General features: G+C 40.1%; 4 protein-coding genes and 1 pseudogene across 5 annotated transcripts; all 5 read left to right on the top strand.

The window, feature by feature from the left end:
* Positions 1-1,919: 1,919 nt before the first annotated feature.
* On the top strand, positions 1,920-9,580 carry LOC311009435 (GTPase IMAP family member 7-like). The gene is made up of 2 exons (XM_084003602.1): positions 1,920-2,007; positions 8,268-9,580. The coding sequence occupies exons 1-2, from the start codon at positions 2,001-2,003 to the stop codon at positions 9,107-9,109; spliced, it is 849 nt and encodes a 282-aa protein (XP_083859728.1). The 5' UTR covers positions 1,920-2,000; the 3' UTR covers positions 9,110-9,580.
* LOC311009425 (GTPase IMAP family member 7-like) lies at positions 2,249-26,589 on the top strand (annotated as a pseudogene). Its single transcript, XR_014599396.1, has 3 exons — positions 2,249-2,549; positions 24,807-24,951; positions 25,309-26,589. The product of XR_014599396.1 is annotated as a GTPase IMAP family member 7-like (transcript).
* Positions 10,444-11,825, top strand: LOC311009088 (GTPase IMAP family member 7-like; the record flags this gene model as incomplete). Its single annotated transcript, XM_084003060.1, has 1 exon — positions 10,444-11,825. The coding sequence occupies one exon, from the start codon at positions 10,444-10,446 to the stop codon at positions 11,218-11,220; it is 777 nt and encodes a 258-aa protein (XP_083859186.1). The 3' UTR covers positions 11,221-11,825.
* On the top strand, positions 15,232-16,345 carry LOC311009087 (GTPase IMAP family member 9-like; the record flags this gene model as incomplete). Its single annotated transcript, XM_084003059.1, has 1 exon — positions 15,232-16,345. The coding sequence occupies one exon, from the start codon at positions 15,232-15,234 to the stop codon at positions 16,060-16,062; it is 831 nt and encodes a 276-aa protein (XP_083859185.1). The 3' UTR covers positions 16,063-16,345.
* On the top strand, positions 17,624-21,465 carry LOC311009086 (GTPase IMAP family member 7-like; the record flags this gene model as incomplete). The annotated part of the gene is made up of 2 exons (XM_084003058.1): positions 17,624-17,672; positions 20,007-21,465. 2 exons carry the CDS (start codon positions 17,624-17,626, stop codon positions 20,792-20,794), a joined length of 837 nt encoding a protein of 278 aa, XP_083859184.1. The 3' UTR covers positions 20,795-21,465.
* Positions 26,590-26,743: the final 154 nt, after the last annotated feature.

Genomic DNA, 26,743 nt, shown 5'->3' with positions numbered 1-26,743 from the left:
CACCATGGCAACCGGGAGGGAGTTATTAGATATTACTGAGTGTTTATGTAGAAAACGAGCTCATCCATAGAAAGCAGACCAAAGTAACTGCATCAAAGTAGAGATAGTTGGCGTGGCGGACATTTACAGCCCGACTTAACGTGTATAACTGAATGAAACAGTCGACTGATCTAACGGTGATAAGTCTTTATTTTCAGCTGTCAACAGATAGTAATTTTCATAAAGGTGTAATCCCCCCAGGCACAAAAAGAAAGTGGCTTCACCTGAAAATTAAACATATAGAATATTGCACAAATACGTAGAATAAGGCATATGATTTTAATCATATTTCACATATTAAACAGTAAATATAAGCGGTTATTTCAACAAAGAAATGTCCTTTTTCAGAAAACTCCCGTTCGCAAAAAATCTAAAGAGCTCTGCAAAGAATCTGGATTATGTCCGCGATATGAAATGTTGAAAATGTCGGAGAATATTGTTTAGATGTGTGATTGGTAGGAAATACGGTAATTTCCTTCAAAGTAATTAAAATCCTCTCCCGACGTTAAGCTGCTATTATTTCCATATCGATTAGGGTGACGAGGAAAGGACGGCAATTTATACCGGGGTTGGTTCAGATTCCGGAAAAAGGCGGAGACACGTAGGAAGAAACTCAGGGTTTGTTGAAGCAAACCTGCCAGCGAGCAGGTTAGGTTCACAGAATCAGTTACTATGGTTACTGACCAAAAGGTTGAGTTACCTCTCTTTCTGGAAGGGAAAACTCAGAGTATCCCTCTTCTCAGGCTTAACAAACTCAGAGTTTCAGGAAAACCTGCTTTCTGGAACGGGCCCCCCTGCTCCTCAAAGACCAGAGAACTCATCATCGACTACAGGAGGAAGAAAACAGAGATCACACCACTATTCATCAACGGGGACTGTGTGCAGAGGGTAGCAGACCTTCGCTTTCTTGGAGTCCACATCGAAGAAAGCCTATCCTGAAGCGTGAACACCTCTGAGCATCACACAAAATCTGCTGGTGACCTTTGACCGTGCCTGCATTGAGAGCATCTTAACATACTGCATGAGGCATATGGTACACCAGCTGCACAGCGGCCCAGAGGAAAGCGCTCCAGAGGGTCATCAACACCGCCCAAATGATTGTCAGCTGCCCCTCTCCCCACACTGGAAGAACTACACAGTGTTGTAACTTTGAATGTAATATTTTACTTTTGAATATTTTGAGTTATTTGAATTATTGAATTTTGAATATTGATTTGTTTACAAATACAACATATGTTTGTTTACGAGAATTTAATTTAGATGCATTCAATGTGCATAATTTGCATTTACACAAAGTTTATTACTGTGATTTGCATTGCAAAAGAGTTCCTGTGTGAAAAGAAATACCCAAAATACATTGCACTTGTACTTCCTGAATGCGCAACGTGACTAGAACTAGCGATGTGATGAATGATGTACACGTGTGAGACACTCACCATCCAGGTCACTCCCTGTTTGATCTGTTACCGTCAGGCAGAAGGTACAGGTCACTGAACACAAGGACAAACACAGTTTCTATCCAACTGAAATATAGTGCTAAGTATGTACATACGTCAGTAGGTATGTGTGTACAGTATGTATGTATCTATGTATGTACTGTTTTAACTGTGTACTGGGTATGGATAACTGAGTGTGTATGCTGCTATTTGTTTCTTTTAGAACTAGTAACATTACTAAATTGTTTTTATATATTTTTAAGACTCATAATGTTGCACTGACTGGAGAGCACTTTAAATTTCGTTGTACATGTTACAATGACAAATAAAGACCTATTCTATTCTACTCACACACACACACTTTAAAAACCACTGGACTGGGAGGAAGTGATTTAAACCAGATGTTAGGACGGGTGTGTCGAAGACAAAGATAGGAACAAGCTGCAAATACAAGAAACACATTCTCATACACTCTGCAGACTTATCCGACAAACCGACGCTCCACAGTTACTTACTGTTGGCAACATGGACGGTAATTTAATTTTTATTTAATTTTTATTTAATTCTGTCAGGACTGAACACTGAGCACATTCAGTATTTCAATCATAGCTGTTTGGTTTTAAATCTTTAAATCTTTTACAGTGTGTAAGCTTTAGGGCTAATCAACAGGGTGTCTCATTCTTTTATTTTCCTCTCAGTTATACGTTTTGGTGGATTTAACAGGTTTTTCATCTCATCAGCAAAACAAACAGAATGTAAATCTGCCGTGTCCCAACCCGACTCTTTCTGCCTGTACAACATCGTTTTGTTAAACAGGCCTTCTGGTTGGAGAAATATGATCAATAAATAACGTGAAATATATGAAAACATGCTGTTTGAGCAAACAAAGCTTTTACTTGGTATGATAAAAACCCCACCCCCACCACACACACATTCAGTGAAACGGAAATGTTAAACTAAAAACAGCAGTCTGAGCAGCACACCAGGAGAAAAGAGACACACTGGATGGAGGACTGGTAGATCCAAACAGGGTTATTTTACTCTTCATTGATTTCTCTTCGAACAACTGAGAGAGTAAGTTAAAGTTTCAGTCATGTTGAGTTATTCAGTACATTAATCTGAGACATGCAGGCAGCCGAACTGCTATCAAACCAGTAACAGCTGCAGCCAAGCATGAGGGCGAGTCACATGTTTGGTATTTATGACGCATCGAAATCTAGCAACATTTCATCAGTGTAGTCTACGTCATCTAGATCTACTGAGAAACTGTTGTTCAGTTCTTTGTCAGCTGCTATAAACTAACTGTGTAAGTACTACAAATAAAGTTGTTTTTTTGTTAATTATACCACCTCAATGTGACGCAGCATTGCGCTCTACTTTAGCCACCTCTAGATTTACTTTAGCCACCTCTACTTTAGCCACCTCTCCTCCAAACACACAGAGTGTGTTTGGAGGAGACAGGCTTTACACTTAGAACAGAAGTCTTCAACGTTTTTCAAGCCAAGGACCCCTTGGCTGATAACATGGTGGAGGGACCCCCTATTACATATCCTATAGAAACCGGGCCAAAAATAATGTGTAGTGCGGCCTATACGCTGAAAAATGTGTAACATGCAGTTGTTCATTCAAACTAATAAATTATAAAACAGGATAAAATTATTGATTTGATTGTGAAACTCCTTCTCTTTGCATTTACAGACATTAAGTTTGATTTATACTGTACTAAATATACGTCTAAAGGACCCAAAACAAAGTTTTTGATTTCTCTCAATCCCCCCCCCCCCCCCCCCCCCCCTTCATGACCTGCAGGTACATTTTTTTGTTTGAGTCGGATGTGAATTGCACACTGCACAGTCAGAGCACATATGAAGTCCCGTATTTCTCGGCATGCTGGCCAGACGCACCATTTGATGTGGATATCGTCCAAAAATAAACGTAAGTAGCAAAGCAGTTGCTGATAATTAAAGTTTTAGTGTTTTGTGTGTGTGTGCAAAGAATAGCCCAATTTAAGCTGGCCAGCTAGCTTTGGCGGGGGCTAGCTAGCATTTACCGGTAACGTTATGGCCATAAATAATAATACAATTATTTATGACACGCTTTTACAAGTATCAGGACCGTAAAAGAAAGGAAATATAGTCCGAGTGAAGCGCTGGAGACGTGGGCGGGTAACAACGGGAGCCTCCAGTGTTTTGTTATACCGAGCAGGAGAGCCGTTGTGGTGACCTGGAAAGCGGGTGTCAGCGGTGTATGCTAACCGCTACCCAAAGTAAGCATAAAGCTAGCTCACTACAATGGCTCTCATACTTGTTACCACTTGAGGCTTTAGTCATATACAGTCCGTCTGCGGCTCCAGCGCTACACTCGTACTGTATTTCTTTTATTTAGCGGTGCTGCTGCTGCGAGAGACATGCTAACACTTGCTAACATCTGGGACAGCTAGTTGGGCTAGTAGCCTTCCTACTCTGCAGCTGAGCTCTGTCATTTGCTGGAGACAAAACACCAGCTCTCTCGCTCTCCACCCAGAAAGGTTTACTTCTTGGTTCTGTATTATGTGGTCTTCAGAGAGTAGTAATTGTTTATTTTATATTGTATGCTTTCAGAACCACAAGGCTGCTCTCTTCAGTTCCCTGGCTGTAGACTATATCTTCATCCAACATGAACAGGTAAAATATTGCATCAAGATTGCACCTTTTTCACCTTTTTAATCATTTCACAAATCACCCTGAATATTAGACCCTCACTCATCTATACATTTTCATAGCAGCAAATGGACTACTGTATTTTTTTTTAATCTCTGTTGATTGAGCCAACACAGATCAGTATCACCTGTAAGGGAATTCACTATTTCTTCCTTTGTTTTCTCAGTTATCGGATGTGGAAATGCAAAGACTGCTGTCCTTATCCATGCATCCATGCAAATTGTCCCTGTTCATCCAAGACATGGAATGGTCGACAAAAACATCTTACTAGGAATCATCCTTCTCAGGACTCCACTCAAAAGGTCTCTTCAATCAAGTGCTACATTTGTGAAAACAATCAGCTTTCAACGGAGTATGATTTTTTTCTAATAATAATGTTATGATAATGTTACTTAGATACAAAGCCACTTTTATCAAGAAGTTCCAGATAAAAGAAGCTCCTTCTCCTGTTCTTTGATAAAACACTCTAGAGAAAAATAGCAAGAAACCACCAGGACCTTGTGATTCTGGATTCTGATTCTTCTCCCCTGTCCATCTCTGTGTTAATATGTTGCATATGGTTCATATGTTAAATATGAATAAATACATTTAATGTAATCTGTTGGCCAAGTGTCTTATTTTGTGTCTTATAGTTTATAAGGTGGAAACACAAATTATTTTTGAAGTCAAATAAAATAAGAAAAATATAGTTAGGATATATGTAAATTAATTAGTTAATTCAGTTCAAAGTAAATACATTAGGTTGGTTCAATTTGGATCTTGGATCAAGGCAAAGAATTAAGGTTGAGTCAAGTGCAGTATTGTTTACATCAATATAAAAATAATCAGGTCATAAGAAATGACTCAATTTAGATTCTGTGAAGTCAAATATTTATGATGTGATATCTGGACATCATTTTTTATAGTTTGAGCAAAGTTATTTTTTCAGTGTAGTGCCATGTATAAAATTAATTTGTAATGCTGTATGTATACAATGCTAAGACAAATATATTTTTTGACAGATTCATACATTCTTAGAAGATATTTCAAATCTATATCGGCATTTCTACATCATAACATCACAAAATAACCTTAAACAAATAGGAAGATTAAGATTATTTTATTATATGTTGTATTCATGGTAATGTGTATTTTTGTTTTAATTTTGGGAAGAAAAAAAGTTTGTCTGGGGCCCCCTTCAGTAACTCTGTGGACCCCCTAGGGGTCACGGACCTCCTGTTGAAAATCTCTGACTTAGATGGCTATATTTTCTTCCCTCATTTAAAAAAATGTTATATGCAATTTTTCATGTTTGAGCCTCTTTTTATGTTCATAAATCATTCTCTTATTATGATAATGCAGCTATTTTATACCTCTTTCACTCTTCGTTGTGACTTTCTACCAATTAGGATTTTTATTGTAACTGAGTCTCAAAAGACAGATGTACAGGATAACCGATGGACAATATTCTCTTTCAGCGACGAGCACGATGAGAATTGTCATCTTGGGAAAAACTGGAACGGGGAAAAGCAGCTTGGCTAACACCATATTTGGAGAGGAAGTGTTCAAGATAGGCCACACTCTCAGCTCTGAGACGACTCGCTGTCAATCAAAAACCAAATCTGTCAACGGAAGAAGCATCACTTTGATCGACACTCCTGGTTACTTTGACACGAGCAGACCTGAGGAGGAGATGAAGCCCGAGATAGTGAGGTGTATCACAGAGTGCGCTCCTGGGCCCCATGCTTTTCTCATTGTGTTCAAATTGGAGCGATTCACAGAGCATGAGCAGGCTGTAGTCACGGCAATAAAGAGTTACTTCTCGGAGGAAGTTTTCAAATATGCAACGGTTCTCTTCACTCATGGGGACCAGCTTGCCGAAGAACAGACCATTGAGGATTTTGTCCACAAGGACAAGTCAATGAATGATCTGGTGAAGAAGTGTGGAGGCCGATGCCACGTCATCGATAATAAATACTGGAAGAACAGACAACAGGACGAATACAGGAGCAACTGGTTCCAGGTGGATCAGCTACTCAAGACCATAGAGAAGACATTGCTAGAAAACAACGGAAGGTTCTACACCAATGAGATACTACAAGCAGTGGAGAAACAAATACAACAAGAGCAGGAATGCATTAGAGCGACATCAGAAAACATCTCAGAAGAAGAGATCAGAGGGCAGGCTAAAGTCAGTGTGTTTGAGATGCTCTGGATCAAACTGGCAAGTTTTGGAACAGGTGTGTTGTTTGGAGCTCTTTTTGGTGCTGCAAGGGCAGCAAAGAGAGGGTTGATGGCAGGAGGAGATAGCATCGGGATAATGGCAGGGGTTTTTGCAGGAGCTTTTGAAGGAGCTGTTGCAGGAGGTATTGAAGGATGCAATGCAGCAGAGGGTGCAGAAACGGCAGTTGAAGCAGCAGAAAGGGCAAGAGACGCTGTCATGAATAAAATACTGTCAGCCATTGAGGGAAACCAATGAGGGCTACAAAAGAGCATCACAGCTACAGTTAAACCAGAGTACAAACAAATGATGAGACGTGGCTGAGAGGAAGAAGTTGAATTGGCTTGTCTCAATTTGTAACCAGCAAGTCCTTGTCTGAGCTAACCAATCATGTTATGTATGCTGTAACCACAAAGATAAGAAATATTTTTAACATGTTACAAAGGTGGGACTTTAAAAAGGTCTTAAGTAAATGCATTTAGTGGTAATCAAGAGGATGTCTCATTCTTTTAATTTCCTCTCATTAGTCATACATTTAGGTGGATTTACCAGGTTTTATATATAATCAGCAAAACGCGCAGAATATAAGCCTTTCAAAGTAGAAGTATAGGCTATGATTATCATAATAATAAAAAACTTTATGGTGTTCAAATGTGTACTGCAGATATAAATGTTATGGAAGAAATTCTGTACATGTGTCATGGCGACCCAAATAACATCTCCTGTGTCCCGACACCGAACGACCGTCTTAATCAGAGCCGTTTCTTGCCTTCAGGGGGGCCGTATGTAAGATTGTGTTCGAGGGCCCCTGTTTTGTCAAACAACGATGGGGGGGGGGGGGGTCCAAACCTTTAAGATGATGCATGGAGATGCACCAATCTGTTACACTTTAAGACGAAACAGCCTATATTTGTGAAATTCAAATCAAACACATGAAGTTGATCAAAGCAAGTCAAACCTGCAGCAAATAATAATAAACGGTATAAAAAATGAGACGCCTTTGTGTCAATAAATGCAACAGATGCATGGGAAAAAAAAACTTGGAGCTTGGGGGCCCCCTATGCACCTGCATAGTCGACTTATGGCAAGAAACGGCTCTGGTCTTAATGCATGTACAACATTGTTTTGTTTGTTGTCTTGTTGGAGAAATATGAACATTAAATAAAGCAAAACCCATGAAAACACTGTTTGAACAAGCTTTTACTATGATAAAAACCCTTCCCCCCACGAACCACACACACACACACACACATACACACACACACACACACACACACACACACACATTCAGTGAAATGGCAATGTTAAAGTGAAAATAGAAGTCTGAGCAGCACACCAGGAGAAAAGAGAGACACTGGACGGAGGACTGGTAGATCCAAACATGTTTTTTTTTTTTTACTCTTCATTGATTTCTCTTTTTTTCCTAATCTTTCTGCCTGAGTGCGGGGACAAACATTTACAACCTTATAACTCCGGGCCCCTCCTATATCTAGTGAGAAAACTGTGAGGTTTGTCAGCTGCTATAAACTAACGGTAACATTACTACAAAAAAAGTTGTTGTTTATTAACATAAACCACCCCAGCTGAGGCACAGAATTGCATTTTATTTCAACCGCCTCGAGAAGGCAGCAAAGAGCAGTGTTGGGTGGAGGAGACGATTGATCCTCAGAACAATTCTTTTTCCCTACTTAAAAAAAAAATAGGTACATATGCTATTCGTCATGTTTGTGAGCCTCTTTTTATGTGCCATACATCATTCTCTTATTATGATAATGCAGCTATTTTATACCGCTTTCCCTCTCCATTGCAACTTTCTACCAATTAGGATTTTATTGTAATTGAGTCTCAAAAGACAGATGTACAGGATAACCAATGGACAATATTGTCTTTCAGGGACGAGCACGATGAGAATTGTCCTCTTGGGAAAAACTGGAACGGGGAAAAGCAGCGTGGCTAAAACCATATTCGGAGAGGAAGTATTCAACATAGGCCACGCTCTCAGCTCTGTGACGAGTCGCTGTCAATCAGAAACCAGATCCGTCAACGGAAAAAGCATCACCTTGATCGACACTCCTGGTTTCTTTGACACGAGCAGACCTGAGGAGGAGCTGAAGCCCGAGATAGTGAGGTGTATCACAGAGTGCGCTCCTGGGCCCCATGCTTTTCTCATTGTGCTCAAATGGGAGAGATTCACAGAGCATGAGCAGGCTGTCGTCACTGAAATAAAGAGTTACTTCTCGGAGGAAGTTTTCAAATATGCAACGGTTCTCTTCACTCATGGTGACCAGCTCCCAGAAGGACAGACCATTGAGGATGCAGTCCGTGAGAACAAGTCAATGGATGATCTGGTGAAGAAGTGTGGAGGCCGGTGCAACGTCATCGATAATAAATACTGGAAGAACGAGCAACAGGACGAATACAGGAGCAACCGGTTCCAGGTGGATCAGCTACTCAAGACCATAGAGAAGACATTTCTGGCAAACAAAGGAAGGTTCTACACCAATGAGATGCTACAAGCAGTGGAGAAGCAAATACAAAAAGAGGTAGAGCGAATTAGAGCGACATCACCAAACATCTCAGAAGAAGAGATCAGGGGGCAGGCTAAAGTAAGCGTGTTTGAGATGCTTTGGGGCAAACTGGAAAGTTTTGGATCAGTTGATATTTTCAAAGCTCTTTTTGGTGGAGCAACGATTGTCGCAGTTGTTGGAGCAATACTAGGTTTAATGCTAAAATGATTAAACTTAGCTGAGAGGAAACATTTCAATTGGCTTCTCTCAATTTTTAACCAGCAAGTTCTTATTTGAGTTTCAAACATATTCTCTTTTCTCAAGCTAACCAATGCATGTGATGTAACAACAATACTAATAATCTTATGACATAGATGGAACTTTAAAAAGTATTTCAACTGAACAAGTGTCCACTAATGCCTGTTTATCGCTCTCTCATTGAAAATTGCTCAATGTTTCCTGTTTTATGTTATATAAATAACATATTAGTTAGGTGTTTACTTAAACGTAACACTCTGTAGTTTGGCTTATTTGACGCTAGCACACTTACTTAATTCTAGCTCTTCTGGGTTTGTACCCTAATGGTCGAATGCAGTTATTGGAAGTCGCTTTGCATAAAAGCATCAGCTAAATTAAATGTAATGTAAAGTATCGATGGATCGAATAAATGCATTTAAGGGTGGTTAACAGTGTGTCTCATTCTTTTAATTTCCTCTCATCTGTTATACATTTCAATGGATTTTACAGGTTTTTGATCTCATCAGCAAAGCAAACAGAATGTAAACCATTCATTGTAGAAGTATCGGCCAGAGATCTTCTACCCCTAGGGGATCCACAGAGTTACTGCAGGGGGTCCCTGAAACTATTAGATCCCAAACTTTTTTCTTCCAAAAATTTTAATATGTCAAAAAATACACATTAACATGAATACAACCTAAACTGAGCAAATATAAATCTTCCTATTTGTGAAATGTGAAATTGTGATGTAGAAATGCCAATATATATAATATGTTCTTTAAATGTATGAATCCATCATCAATTATTATTTTAATGGCTTAGCATTATAAACATACATCATTGCAAAGTACTTTCACACATTTCACTATAAACTGAACTATTGGCCTGGTTCAATAGGCAACACAATTTTATACGATATTTGATAGGGGCCCTATAGTTCAAGGGGTCCTTGGCCCAAAGAACGTTGAAGACCTCTGGTCTTCGTCATCTATATCTTGTGAGAAAACTGTTGTAGAGAACTTTGTCAGCTGCAATAAACTAAATGCTTAATTACTACAAATATATTTGTTTTTTTTGTTAACGTAAACCACCTCAGGTGTGGGGAAGTATTGAATATTGTTTTAAATGACATACATAATGTTTTTTAATGTTTCTGAGCCTCTTTTATGTACCATACATCATTCTCTTATTACCATAATGCAGCAGCTTCATAACATTTTCTCTATTGTTGTTTCTAGCAATTAGGATTTTTATTGTAATTGAGTCTCGATTGACAGATGTACAGGATAACCGATGGAAAATATTCTCTTTCAGCGACGAGCACGATGAGAATTGTCATCTTGGGAAAAACTGGAACGGGGAAAAGCAGCTTGGCTAACACCATATTCGGAGAGGAAGTATTCAACATAGGCCATGCTCTCAACTCTGAGACGAATCGCTGTCAAGCAGAAACCAGATCCGTCAATGGAAAAAGCATCACTTTGGTCGACACTCCTGGTTTCTTCAACACAAGCAGACCTGAGGAGGAGCTGAAGCCCTCCATAGTGAGGTGTATCACAGAGTGCGCTCCTGGGCCCCATGCTTTTCTCATTGTGATCAAATTAGAGAGATCCAGAGAGTTGGAGCAGGCTGTCATCATGGCAATAAAGAGTTACTTCTCGGAGGAAGTTTTCAAATATGCAACGGTTCTCTTCACTGATGGTGACCAGCTCCCAGAAGGACAGACCATTGAGGATGCAGTCCGTGAGAACAAGTCAATGAATGATCTGGTGAAGAAGTGTGGAGGCCGGTGCCACGTCATCGATAATAAATACTGGAAGAAGGAGCAACAGGACGAATACAGGAGCAACCGGTTCCAGGTGGATCAGCTACTCAAGACCATAGAGAAGACATGGCTGGCAAACAACGGAAGGTTCTACACCAATGAGATGCTACGAGCAGTGAAGAAAAAAGGCAGAGTGTCTGTGAAGCTTTTGTTCAAACTGGCGGCTGGTGTTGCAACAGGTGTGTTGTTTGGACGTTTTTTTGGTGTAGCAGCAGGGGTGGTTGCAACAGTCGTAGCAATAGCAGCAATAGCAGGAATAGCAGCAATAGGAAAGTAAAAACAATGATAAGACGTGGCTGAGAGGAAAAAGTCAAATTGGCTTCTCACTTTTGCGAGCAGCAAGTTTTTATTTGAGTATCAAACGTCCCGTTTCTCAAGCTAACCAATGCATGTGATGTAACCACAAATAGAACTAATAGTTTTAACATAATACATAGATGGGACTTTAAAAAGTGTTTCAATCGAACATGTGTCTACTAATGCCTGTATTTTACTCACTGTTTTCTGTTATTAAAAATCATATTAGTTAAGTGTGCACTTATATTTAGCACACTGTAGTTTGACTTATTTGAAGCTCGCGCACTTACTAATGATTCTCTTCTGGGTTTGTACCCCAATTGTCAACTGCACTTATTGGAAGTATTAAAAATCATCTTAGTTAAGTTTAGATGGATCAAATAAATGCATTTAGGTGGACTTAACAGTTTTTATATCTCATCAGCAAAACAAACAGAATGTGAGCCTTTCATAGTAGACGTATAGGCTATGATGATCAGAATAATAAAAAAAAACATTATGGGGTTCAAATGTGTACTGCAGATATAAATGTTAAACCCCACTCTTTGGGAATGAGTGTTTTAATGCATGTAAAACATTGTTGGTTTGTTGTTTCGTTGGAGAAATATGAACAATAAATAAAGTTAAACTAATGAAAACACTCTGTTTGGGCAAACTTTTACTTGGTATGATAAAACCCCCTCCCCCCCCCCCCCCCCACCACCACACACACACACACACTCAGTGAAATGGAAATGTTAAACTAAAAATAGCAGTCTTAGAAAAGAGACTCACCGGACGGATCCAAACAGGGTTATTTTACTCTTGATTGATTTCTCTTCAAACAACTTTAAGAGTAAGTTAAAAGTATCGTTATAACTCGTGTGTGTCAAAGAAAAAGATAAGAACAAGCTGTGAAAACATTCTCATACACTCTGCAGACTTATCCGACGAACCGACGCTCCACAGTTACTTACTGTTGGCAACATGGACGGTAATTTAATCTTTTATTTATTTCTGTCAGGACTGAACACTGAGCACATTCAGTATTTCAATCGTAGCCGTTTGGTTTTAAATCTTTAAATCTTTTACAGTGTGTAAGATTTAGGGCTAATCAACAGGGTGTCTCATTCTTTTATTTTCCTCTCAGTTATACATTCTGGTGGATTTAACAGGTTTTTCATCTCATCAGCAAAACAAACAGAATGTAAATCTGCCGTGTCCCAACCCGACTCTTTCTGCCTGTACAACATCGTTTTGTTAGACAGGCTTTCTGGTTGGAGAAATATGATCAATAAATAACGTGAAATATATGAAAACATGCTGTTTGAGCAAACAAAGCTTTTACTTGGTATGATAACCCCCCCCCCCCCCCGACACACACACACACACACACACACACACACACACACACACACACACACAAACAAACTTATCAAACCACCAACAGCAGCAGCCAAGCATGAGGGCGAGTCACATGTATTTATAACGCATCAAAAGGTGTGGTGATCATCTAAAGTTTCATCAGCGTAGTTTAGGTCACCTAGATCTACTGAGAAACTTTTGTTCAGTTCTTTGTCAGCTGCAATAAACTAACTGTGTAAGTACTACAAATACATTTTTTTTTGTCAATTAAACCACCCAGCTGTGAAGCAGCATCGTACTCTTATTTTGGCCGCCTCTAGATGGCAGCACAGAGCACTATTACGGCTTTGTACATGTTGTGGAAGACCCGGGGCCCGTTTCACAAAGCAGGTTCAACAAACTCTGAACCTAACCCTGAACTCTGAGTTGAACAACTCTGAGATGGGCAACTCTGAGTTTTCGGTTTCAGAACAGTGGTTTTGAATTAGTTCAGTCAACTCTGAGTATGTAAACTCTGAGTTACGCGCGTGCCTGCCGACTCTACAAAGCCATCATCAATTGAGCTCCGATACTACGATTCACCATGGCAACGGGGAGAGCGTTATTAGATATTACTGAGTGTTTATGTAGAAAACGAGCTCATCCTGAGAAAGCGGAGAAACGTAACTGCAGCAAAGTAGCGATAGTTGGCGTGGCAGACATTTACTGCCCGATCTAATGTGTATAACTGAATGAAACAGTCGATTGATCTAAAGGTAATAAGTGTTTATTTTCAGTTTTGCAGCGCGACACTGTGGTGTAATGGTTAGCAACGCTGCCCCCGGTGCAGGCAACAGTGGTTCAACTCCCATTGTTCACAAAGTAGCGCACTGAATAAATTATCATTTTCATTGGGTGTAATCCCCCCAGGCACAGAAAGAAAGAGGCTTCAGTTAAAAATTAAGCATAAGAATATTGCGCAAATACGTTGACTAAGGCATATGATTTTAATCATATTTCACATATTAAACAGTAAATATAAGCAGGTATTTCAACACAGGAATGTACTTAAACATTTCATAAATCTCCCGTTCGCAAAAACACTACCTCCGCAAAGAATCTGGTTGCGGATTATGTCCGCGATATGAAATGTTGAAAATGTCGGGAGAATATCGTTTAGATAATATCTAATGTGATTGAAAGGAAAGGTAATCAAAATTCTCTCCCGATGCAAAGCTGCTAGAATCACTTTTATTTCCATATCGATTAGGTTGACGATGAAAGGACGGCACATTTTTTCAGAGTTGGTTCAGATTCCGGAAAAAGGCGGAGACATGTAGGGAGAAACTCAGGGTTTGTTGAAGCAAACCTGCTAGCGAGCAGGTTAGGTTCACGGAGTATGTTACCCGGGTAACTGACTCAGATTTATGCTTAACTGGCTTTGTGAAACCGAAAAACCAGAGTTTCCCTTATCTCGGGGTTAACTAACTCAAGGTTTTCACTAAACCTGCTTTGTGAAACGGACCCCCGGACACACCGGGAAACTAAACAGCGTCCTGTCTGAGTTGATGAGGAGGGGGATGTTCCCATTCATTGTCTATGTAAGATGCCGTGCAACACCTTCGCACCCTGGCGAGTTTCGAGGGCGCCGCCGCCCGCAAGCTCTTGAAAATCCTTTAAACTGACCGTTGTAGATCTAAAATAAAGACAGATTCAGCAACTGCATAGCTTATTTTTCACATAAAATGTTTTCAGAAACATATTTCGGTGAATTATTTTCGTAAAATAAGAGAATTTGGGTGGCACAGTGGTTAGCACAGCCACCCCATGTACAGTGGCTCAACGTCCTCGACGCAGCTTCCGGCCCGTGATCAGTTTTGCGCAATGTCTTCTCCCCCTCTCTCTTCCTGTTTCCACGCTGTCTGACTAAAAAATAATAAAAGGCTTGAATGGCGCTCTAGCTGAAAAAAAAAAAAAAATAAGAGAATTTTTTTTCAATAACTCCGGTAATGTGTCTGCGTGAGAAATCCTAGTTGTGGCGTGTGTGCGTGTGAACAGGTTGAAATGCGTGTTACTTGAGAGCCCTATTAATAATGTGTAGTGCGGCCTATAGTGCCATGTACAAAAGTACTTTGTAATGCTGTATGTAAACAATGCTAAGACATTAAAATATATTTTTTCACAGATTCATATATTTATAGAAGTTATTTCAATTCTAAATCAGCATTTCTTCATCACAATTTCACAAGATAACCTTTAACAAAAAGGAATATTTAGATTATTTTATTATGTTGTGTATTCAGGTTAATGTGTATTTTTGGACATATTTAAATTTTTGAAGAAAAAAAGTTTGTCGGGGCCCCCTTCAGTAATTCTGCAGACCCCCTAGGGGTCTCGGACCCCCTGTTGAAGATCTCTGACTTAGATGTCTGTTTTCTTCCCTCATTTTTAAAATTTTTAAATTAGATGCATATGTTATTTTTCATGTTTGTGAGCCTCTGTTAATGTGCCATACATCATTCTCTTATTATGATAATGCAGCTATTTTATACCTTTTTCCCTCTTCATTGCCACTTTCTACCAATTAGGATTTTTATTGTAATTGAGTCTCAAAAGACAGATGTACAGGATAACCAATAGACAATATTCTCTTTCAGCAATGAGCACGATGAGAATTATCATCTTGGGAAAAACTGGAACGGGGAAAAGCAGCGTGGCTAACACCATATTCGGAGAGGAAGTGTTCAAGATAGGCCACACTCTCAACTCTGAGACGAGTCGCTGTCAATCAAAAACCAAATCCGTCAATGGAAGGAGAATCACTTTGATCGATACTCCTGGTTTCTTTGACACGAGCAGACCTGAGAGAGAGCTGAAGGTCGCCATAGTGAGGTGTATCACAGAGTGCGCTCCTGGGCCCCATGCTTTTCTCATTGTGTTCAAAGTGGAGAGATTCACAGAGCATGAGCAGGCTGTTGTCACTGAAATAGAAAGTTACTTCTCAGAGGAAGTTTTCAAATATGCAACGGTTCTCTTCACTCATGGTGACCAGCTCCCAGAAGGACAGACCATTGAGGATTTTGTCTGCGGGAACAAGTCAATGAATGATCTGGTGAAGAAGTGTGGAGGCCGGTGCAACGTCATCGATAATAAATACTGGAAGAACGAGCAACAGGACGAATACAGGAGCAACAGGTTCCAGGTGGATCAGCTACTCAAGACCACAGGAAAAACATTGCTGAAAAACAAAGGAAGGTTCTACACCAATGAGTTGCTACAAGCAGTGGAGCGACAAATACAACAAGAGGTGGAGCGCATTAGAGCGACATCACGAAACATCTCGGAAGAAGAGATCAGAGAGCAGGCTCAAGTCAGCGTGTTTGGGATGCTTATCAGCAATCTGCAAAGTTTAAGATTTGTTGACATTTTCAAAGCTCTTTTTGGTGGAGCAACGTTTGTCGCAGTTCTTGGAGCAATACTAGGTTTCATGCTAAAATGATTAAACGTAGCTGAGAGGAAACATTTCAATTGGCTTCTCTCAATTTTTAACCAGCAAGTTCTTATCTGAGTTTCAAACATGTTCTCTTTTCAATTGAACTAGTGTCCTCTAATGCCTGTTTATCCCTCTCTCATTGAAAATTGCTCAATGTTTCCTGTTTTATGTGATATAAATAACATATTAGTTAGGTGTTTACTTAAACGTAACACTCTGTAGTTTGGCTTATTTGACGCTAGCACACTTACTTAATTCTAGCTCTTCTGGGTTTGTACCCTAATGGTCGAATGCACTTATCAGAAGTCGCTTTATTTATTTATTTATTTGTTTATTTCGGGCATGTCAGTTAAATCATCATCACACATCTTTGTTCACATAGTAAAATACACATGGCCGAAAGGGAAAGCGGGAGAAGCCAAGGCTTATCAAGTCCCGCCCCCATTACCCACAGGAGAAAATCGTCATCATAATCTTATCTTATCATTGCATTTTTCACTTTACATAACTTTTACTTTTTCTTGTGACATTTGACATAACATGTTACAGCAGTTTTGCATAAAAGCAGCTTTGCATAAAAGCATCAGCTAAATTAAATGTAATGTAAAGTATCGATGGATCGAATAAATGCATTTAAGGGTGGTTAACAGTGTGTCTCATTCTTTTAATTTTCTCTCATCTGTTATACATTTCGACAGATTTTACAGGTTTTTCATCTCATCAGCAAGGCAAACAGAATGTAAACCTTTCATTGTAGAAGTATCAGCAAGAGATCTTCTACCCCTAGGGGATCCGCAGAGTTACTGCAGGGGGTCCCTGAAACTATTTGATCCCAAACTTTTTTCTTCCAAAAATGTCAATATGTCAAAAAATACACATTAACATGAATTAGGGATGCAAATTATCGAGTAATTCATTAATCGATAGTTGTTTCATCTTATCGATCGATGATCGATTAATTGATAAGCGGCAATTCTTCTGAGAAGCTGAATTTCCCTCTGAATAGGTTCTATCTACTGTATAGGCAACATAAAAGCCAATGTGTCGTGTGACCTTGCTAACCTGAGACCAATAGCCCTTACGTCTCATATCATGAAGTGTTTTGAGAGAGTGGTCCTGCATCATCTCACTAGGCAGGTGTCTGTTTTTTTGGATCCTCTACAGTTTGCTTATAGAAGGGGTGTGGGAGTAGATGATGCTTTAATTTTTATGTTGCATAACATTTACAGTCACCTTGAAACCACAGCCAGTTCTGTCAGGATCCTGTTTTTTGATTTTTCTAGTGCTTTTAATACAATACAGCCACACATTTTAGCCGATAAATTAAGTAATTTTAAATTGCATAACAAAACCATTGCCTGGCTTTTAGATTATCTTTTAGCCCGTCCCCAGTATGTCAGGCTTGATAAAGCCTCAGACATCATTTTAACCAATACAGGAGCCCCACAGGGGACAGTTTTATCTCCTTTTTTATTTTCGCTTTATACAGCTGATTACAGGCATAGTCAGCCATCCTGTCTAATACAAAAGTTTTCAGACGACACTGCACTTGTGGGTCTGCTTAACCATGGCAATGACGTGGCCTATAAAAAAGAGGCACACTCTTTTGCCAAATGGTGCGATACAAATTTTTTACAGCTGAATGTGGGTAAAACAAAAGAGCTAATTATCGATTTTAGAAAGAAAAAAGAGGAGGCTGTCCCAGTGACAATTAATAATCAGAAAATAGAAATTGTGGAGTCCTACAAATATCTTGGTGTCCATTTGGACAATAAGCTCAACTGGAAGGAAAACACTGGGGTCCTTGTAAAGAAGGCTCAGTCCAGGCTTTTCTTTCTAAGGAAACTTAGATCCTTTGACATTAGCCCAAGGCTGCTAGGCATCTTCTACCAGGGCATCCTGGCTAGTGTCTTATTGTATGCTGTCCTGTGCTGGGGAGGCAGTATACCTATTGACGACAAGAACAGGATTAATAAAATAATCAAGAGGGCTGGCTCAGTGATTGGTTTTAACCCAGATAAGCTTGAGGTAATAGTGGAGAAGAGAACAAGGACCAAGTTGAAAACAGTCCTCCTCTATGATAACCACCCACTCCACAATATATTTAGGGATCTTAAAAGCTCCTTCAGTAAGCGTTTAGTGATGCCTCGGTGTTCTACTGAACGACTCAGACGCTCCTTTGTTCCTGCAGCAGTCAGATATTTTAACCACAAATAGCGGCTGTCTATTGTTGTTGTTGTTGTTGTTGTTGTTGTTTTTTAATCTTCTGGAGGTGTATATTTTTCTTATATTTATTTATTTATTTATCCTTGCCTATAATAATATCAATTTAAATCACTTGCTTTGAGCAGCCTACTCTGTTGTATGAAGTATCCAATCATGTTGATAAGTTTTGTGCAATGGTATGGTAATGTTTGTATTGTTTGTTATGTGGATGTTTGTGTTTTTATTGCGTGGCAAAGCAGTTTCCCCTTGGGGATCAATAAAGTTTTCTAATCTAATCTAATCTAATAAAATGCTATCTTCCTCATGATATAGAAATTGAAATAGAAATATTATGATAAGAAAAATGCAAATCATATTTTGAATAATTTCATTTTAATGCATCAATTTGGGGAATTTTGAGAACCAAAATATGACATATCAATTACTGACCAATTTCTTACAAACTGCTGGTTCTGATACAAATGTTGACATACTAAATGGGGTTGAGGAGTTTAAGCATTCAAGAAAAGATGAAAACAAAAATGACTAAAACACAGTGCTGAGCCTTTAAACTATTAGTTTATTATAACTATTATTATTAATAATATTAGTGGGTGACTATTCCTCAGCCTTCCTTGATGTTTTGGTTTTGACTGAAGCCTCGTTCACATACGTCGCTACTCACCCATCTCTGAGCGACAGCTGTCAATGAACGTGTTCTAGGAATGTGGTCAGGACAGGCGATGCAGGCGGGGACGGAGAGAAAATAACTTTAACTTCCTGCGATGCGAGTGAAGCGAGTGCCAATCGGAATGTAGAATAGAGATGATTGACAGTCGACGTCAACAGAGAGTTCCACAGAGAGTTGCCGCTTGAAACTAGCCGCCGGCGGCAGTGAGTTTTTTTTTGCCAGCGAGTAGAATTCAGCGAGAAAGCGAGTAGCGACGTATGTGAACGGGGCTATACGCACCGTCAAACTCGCCAGCTGAGGGGGGGTCGGCGCGGGGGATGCCTTGCCATGGCGACGGGGAAAACAGAACGTTGATACGCCAAACCAGCCGCGAGGATTTCCCCTTACAATAAGCGCTGCTGCCCTCCTGGCCTATCATTAGAGCCGCTAGTTAAGTCCATTTGCCTTGATGAAATAATTTTGGGCGAACATCGAGACTATGGCGGCCTAAATTAGACTACGGCGGTGCGCCATAGTCTCGTCGTGCTACACTGCTCCCGTTTCTCGTTTTGTCTTGTTGTTGTCGTCAGAGCCCTGCTTCGCTTGTGTTCGCGCATGTGCGTCAAATACGTCTGGCGTCAAGCGCGCCCTCACGTGGACTGGCGGGGAATTACGGGTTCAAACGCAATTAATTGCAATTAATTTATTTTAATCGAGTAATTTCTTATGGACAATTAATCGATAATCGATTAATTGTTTGCATCCCTAACATGAATACAAACTAAAATAAGCAAATATAAATCTTCCTATTTATACAATGTAATGTTGTGAAATTGTGATTTAGAAATGCCAATATCTAATTAAAATATGTTCTTTAAATATTATAGAATATGCTATTCGTCATGTTTGTGAGCCTCTTTTTATGTGCCATACATCATTCTCTTATTATGATAATGCAGCTATTTTATACCGCTTTCCCTCTCTATTGCAACTTTCTACCAATTAGGATTTTTCTTGTAATTGGGTCTCAAAAGACAGACGTACAGGATAACCGATGGACAATATTGTCTTTCAGCAACGAGTACGATGAGAATTGTCATCTTGGGAAAAACTGGAACGGGGAAAAGCAGCTTGGCTAACACCATATTCGGAGAGGAAATATTCAAGATAGGCCACACTCTCAGCTCTGAGACGAGTAGCTGTCAAGCAGAAACCAGATCAGTCAATGGAAGAAGCATCACTTTGATCGACACTCCTGGTTTCTTCAACACGAGCAGACCTGAGGAGGAGCTGAAGCCCGAGATAGTGAGGTGTATCACAGAGTGCGCTCCTGGGCCCCATGCGTTTCTCATTGTGCTCAAATTGGAGAGATTCAGAGAGTTGGAGCAGGCTGTCGTCACTGAAATAAAGAGTTACTTCTCGGAGGAAGTTTTCAAATATGCAACGGTTCTCTTCACTCATGGTGACCAACTCCGAGATGGACAGACCATTGAGGATGCGGTCCGTGAGAACAAGTCAATGAATGATCTGGTGAAGAAGTGTGGAGGCCGGTGCCACGTCATCGATAATAAATACTGGAAGAAGGAGCAACAGGACGAATACAGGAGCAACCGGTTCCAGGTGTTTCAGCTACTCAAGACCATAGAGAAGACATTGCTGGCAAACAACGGAAGGTTCTACACCAATGAGATGCTACGAGCAGTGAAGAAAAAGGGCAGAGTGTCTATGAAGCTTTTGATCAAACTGGCGGCTGGTGTTGCAACAGGTGTGTTGTTTGGACGTTTTTTTGGTGGAGCAGCAGGGGTGGTTGCAACAGTCTTAGCAATAGCAGGAATAGCAGGAATAGCAGCAATAGGAAAGTAAAAACAATGATAAGACGTGGCTGAGAGGAAAAGTCAAATTGGCTTCTCACTTTTGCGAGCAGCAAGTTTTTATTTGAGTATCAAACGTTGTCCCGTTTCTCAAGCTAACCAATGCATATGATGTAACCACAAATAGAACTAATAGTTTTAACATAATACATAGATGGGACTTTAAAAAGTGTTTCAATCGAACATGTGTCTACTAATGCCTGTATTTTACTCACTGTTTTCTGTTATTAAAAATCATATTAGTTAAGTGTGCACTTATATTTAGCACACTGTAGTTTGACTTATTTGAAGCTCGCGCACTTACTAATGATTCTCTTCTGGGTTTGTACCCCAATTGTCAACTGCACTTATTGGAAGTATTAAAAATCATCTTAGTTAAGTTTAGATGGACCAAATAAATGCATTTACGTGGATCTAACAGTTTTTATATCTCATCAGCAAAACAAACAGAATGTGAGCCTTTCATAGTAGAAGTATAGTCTATGATGATCAGAACAATACAAAAAAAAAACATTATGGGGTTCAAATGTGTACTGCAGATATAAATGTTATGGAAGAAATTCTGTACATGTGTCATGGCGTCCCAAATGACATCTCCTGTGTCCCGACACCGACTCTTTGGGAATGACTGTCTTAATGCAGACAACATTGTTTGTTTGTTGTTTTGTTAAAGAAATATGAACAATGAATAAAGTGAAACCTATAAAAAAACTGTTTGAGCAAACTTTACTTGGTATGATAAACCCCCTCCTCCCACCACACACACACACACACACACACACACACAGTTCATGAAAGTGAAACTGAAATAAAAGCCGTCTGAGCAGCACACCAGGAGAAAAGAGCCACACTGGACGGAGGACGGTCATGTTGAGTTATTTAGTACATTAATCTGAGACATGCAGGCGGCCGAACTGCTATTAAACCAGTAACAGAAGCAGCCAAGCATGAGGGCGAGTCACATGTTTCGTATTTATGACGCATCCAAAGGATCTTGAAGTGACTTCTCTGCATTAAGCACCTTTAAATTTCAGCAATGACTGAATTAACCCCTGAGGACTATGCATTACACTGCGACAATAAAATACAGATATTTAAATTAAAATTGGAGATAATTTTCAGGGTGAAACTATAGTTTTCCTAGATAACAAAAGTTCAAATGTTCTGGGTTATGTTACCATTTGCGGACCATCGTTATAACTTGTGACATACATCATTCTATTATTACCCTAATGCAGCTATAACACTTTCTCTATTCATTGTTTCTACCAATTAGGATTTTTATTGTAATTGAGTCTCAAATGACAGATGTAGAGGATAACTGATGGACAATATTCTCTTTCAGCGACGAGCACGATGAGAATTGTCATCTTGGGAAAAACTGGAACGGGGAAAAGCAGCTTGGCTAACACCATATTCAGAGAGGAAGTGTTCAAGATAGGCCACACTCTGCACTCTGCGACGAGTAGCTGTCAATCAAAAACCAGATCAGTCAACCGAAGGAGAATCACTTTGATCGACACTCCTGGTTTCTTTGACACAAGCAGACCTGAGGAGGAGCTGAAGCCCGAGATAGTGAGGTGTATCACAGAGTGCGCTCCTGGGCCCCATGCCTTTCTCATTGTGTTCAAAGTGGAGAGATTCACAGAGCATGAGCAGGCTGTCGTCACTGAAATAAAGAGTTACTTCTCGGAGGAAGTTTTTAAATATGCAACGGTTCTCTTCACTCATGGTGACGATCTCCCAGAAGGACAGACCATTGAGGATTTTGTCAACAAGAACAAGTCAATGGATGATCTGGTAAAGAAGTGTGGAGGCCGGTGCCACGTCATCGATAATAAATACTGGAAGAACGAGCAACAGGACGAATACAGGAGCAACCGGTTCCAGGTGGATCAGCTACTCAAGACCATAGAGAAGACATGGCTGGCAAACAACGGAAGGTTCTACACCAATGAGATACTACAAGCAGTGGAGCAACAAATACAAAAAAAGCAGGAGCACATTAGAGCGACATCTCAAAACATCTCAGAAGAAGAGATCAGAGGGCAGGCTAAAGTAAGCGTGTTTGAGATGCTTTGGATCAAACTGGCAAGTTTTGGAACAGGTGTGTTGTTCGGAGCTCTTTTTGGTTTTGCCAGTGGAGCAATGAGAGGGTTGATGGCAGGAGCAGGTAGAATCGGGGCAATGGCAGGGGCTTTTAAAGGAGCAGTTGAAGGAGCTTTTACAGGAGGTATTGAAGGATGCAATGCAGCAGAGGGTGCAGAAACAGCAGGTGAAGCATCAAAAAGGGCAAGAGAGGCTGTCATGAGAAAGTGCTGTCAGCCATTGAGGGAATCCAATGAGGGCTACGAAAGAGCATCACAGCTACAGTTAAACTAGAGTACAAAGAAATGATGAGACGTGGCTGAGAGGAAGAAGTTGAATTGGCTTGTCTCAATTTGTAACCAGCAAGTCATTGCCTGAGCTAACCAATCATGTGATGTATGCTGTAACCACAAAGATTTAGTGGTAATTAACAGGATGTCTCATTCTTTTAATTTCCTCTCATTAGTCATACATTTAGGTGGATTTAACAGGTTTTATATCTTATCAGCAAAACAAACAGAATGCAAGCATTTCATAGTAGAATTACAGGCTGATTATCAGAACAATAAAAAAAAACTTTATGGTGTTCAAATGTGTACTGCAGACATAAATGTTATGAAAGAAATTCTGTAAATGTGTCATGGCAAACCAAATAACATCTCCTGTGTCCCGACACCGACTCTTTGGGAATGATCAGAGCCGTTTCTTGACTTTGGGGGCCCGTGTTGTCAAACTACGAATGGGGGGGGATCAAACCTTTTTGATGATCCTGTGGAGATGCACCAATCTGTTACACTTTAAGAGAAAACAGCCTATATTTGTAAAAACCTCTCTCAAAGGGTATAAACAACGAGACACCAATAAATGCAACAGATGCATTTATAAAAAAAACAAACTTGGACCTTGGGGGCCCCCTACTGGCAGCGTGTCTTCTATGCACCCGTATAGTCTGCTTATGGCAAGAATAGGCTCTGGTCTTAATGCATGTACAACATTGTTTACTTTTTGTTTTGTTGGAGAAATATGAACATTAAATTAAGTAAAACCCATGAAAACACTCTGCTTGAGGAAGCTTTTACTTGGTATGATAAAAACCCCTCCCCCCACCACACACACACAAACACACAGTACATGAAAGTGAAACTAAAATAAAAGCAGTCTGAGCAGCACACCAGGAGAAAAGAGACACACTGGACGGAGGACTGGTAGATCCAAACAGGGTTATTTTACTCTTCCATGATTTCTCTTCGAACAACTGAGAGAGTAAGTTAAAGTTTCCGTCACCTTGAGTTATTCAGTACATTAATCTGAGACATGCAGGCGGCCGAGCTGTTATCAAACCAGTAACAGCTGCAGCCAAACATGAGGGCGAGGCACATGTTTGGTATTTATGAAGCATAGAAAGGTGTGGTGATCATCTAGTAACGTTTCATCAGCGTTCTTTGTCAGCTGCTATAAATTAACTGTGTAAGTACTACAAATAAAGTCATGTTCTGTCTCAAGGATGTATGTGACCAGCCGTGCTCTTGATGATGTGACTTATTAATAATGATTACTTGTAATAAACTTAAAGGATTTAGTCGGCTGTAGGACTATGAAAGCGGTATAAGCTGTGAGATAAGAGCCATGCAGAGCGGCTCCCAATCCTGCATTAAGCACCTTAACATTTCAGCAATGACCAAACCCCTGAGAACTGTGCATTACACTGTGACAATAAAATACAGATATCTAAATGAAAATTGGACATCATTTTCAGGGTGAAACTATAGTTTTCCTGGATAACCAAAATTCACATATTCTGGGTGATGCTGCCATTTGAGGACCATCGTTATAACTTGTGCTGATGTTGCAGTATCGATGACTGTATGATGTACCTGAATGAAAACAAGTGCAATGTGTGTCAATCAATCCATCAGCCTGCAGCTGGAAAACAAGTCGGACAGGAGGGAGAAAAACCAACAACGCTCAGGACGTCAGAGCAAGAGAAGAGAGTCACAGTGAGGACGTCTCGCAGATCTGAATCATTTTTTAGAAGGATTTATACTTTTCACAGAATGGAAGGTAAGTTAAGATGATATAACTCGCAACTAAGCCTAAAACTATGTTAAATAAGGTTACAGTTATATCATATTTTAGTTGTTAAGGGTTCTTTTTTGTTTTGTTTAATATCATTTCACTGTATATATATATATATATATATATATATATATATCGGTGCTAGGGCTTTCTCCCAGATTCCACATTCTTGTTAAGGTTGATTGGTGGCTGTAAATTGGGTGTGAATGTGAGGAACCGGACCAAAATTACAATGCATTAGTTTGCATTTTCTCTCGGTATGGACCAAAATGAGCTGAACAGGTGGGAACGCAGGAGACAAATCTACCGATTTACTGATACAGAGTCACTTTTCTCTTCTAGTGCCAAACACAAGGAGGATTGTCCTACTGGGGAAAACCGGAGTTGGAAAGAGCAGCCTTGCTAACAACATATTCGGAGAGGCCAAATTCAAAATAAACCAAATGAACGACCAAACGCGCTGTTCTCCCGCTGAAACCAAATCCCTCAACGGCAGGAGCATCACTCTGATCGACACTCCCGGTTTGTTCAATGCAGGGAGGCCCGAGGAGGAGCTGAGGCACGAGATAGCGAGGTGCATCACAGAGTGCGCTCCTGGGCCTCATGCTTTTCTCATTGTGCTCAAAGTGGAGAAATTCACAGCGCAGGAGAAGGCCGTCATCACACAAATTTGCAAATATTTCCCCGAAGACGCTCTAAGATATGCTGTCATCGTCTTCACTCACGGCGACCAGCTCCCGGAGGGAATGAAACTGGAGGAATACATCGGGCAAAGCGAGGGCCTCCGTGAGCTGGCAAAGGAGTGCGGTGGTCGATGCCACGTCGTCGATAATAGATACTGGAAGAACAGCGACGAAGGCGTCTACAGAAGTAACCGGTTCTAGGTGGCAGAGCTGCTCGACACCATAGACAGGGTGGTGAAAGAAAACAATGGAGGATGCTACACGGACGAAAGGCTACAGCAGGTGGAGAGAAAAATACAGAGTGAGGAAGAGCTCATTCGGCGATCATCAGAAAACATGTCGGGGGAGGAGATCAGAAAACGGGCAAAAGGCAACGTCTTTAAGAAGCAGCTGGACGATGCAGAACCAACGTGGATCCGAGGTTTAGTGAAGTTGGCAGTCATAGCTGCGTTATTTGCGACTTTCTCGGCTGTGTTGATCAATTCAAAATTTGGGAAGGAGTTAAAGGACGCGCCGCCACTTCAAAAAGTATTAACAGCACCAGCGGGTGTGGCAGAAACGCAAGCCGGGGTAGTTTTAGACACGGCTCCTCCAGCCGGTACAATGGGAGAGGTGGTTGAGGTATTAATCACACCAGTAAAGGTGATAAAAAAGAAATTTTCAGTGATCTGGAACAAACTTCACGATTTGTACGAAAGAACGTACAACCCTTATAATCCATTTGAATGAAGCCGTATAATAAAAACAAACAAAAAAACAAAGACTTAAGAGGGATTAATTAATGATTACAAAATAAAAAATGATTGGTATAATTTGTGTTTTAATTGGTGCATTTAGGCTTCTTCCCTTATGGAAGTCCTTTACTTTGCTAAATGAATTGAACACCTTTACACAACACCCAAACTGTAATAATGTAATAAATGTAGCTCTGGTGTAGCTTTCCAAAGTAAAAAATACAAACAGTATCCCTGATGATGTCATTAGAAATCCATTTATTCTGTCTCTTGTCAAATCACGGTGTACCCTTTAATGGAGATGATTTTCTTTCGTCAATATAGACATTGTGTTAATATATGTTGCTTTATTAAAACAAT

Source organism: Eutrigla gurnardus, assembly GCF_963514095.1.
Source record: "Eutrigla gurnardus genome assembly, chromosome: 23".
Lineage (NCBI taxonomy): Eukaryota > Metazoa > Chordata > Actinopteri > Perciformes > Triglidae > Eutrigla > Eutrigla gurnardus.
This window is presented reverse-complemented; position numbering and strand designations above follow the sequence as displayed.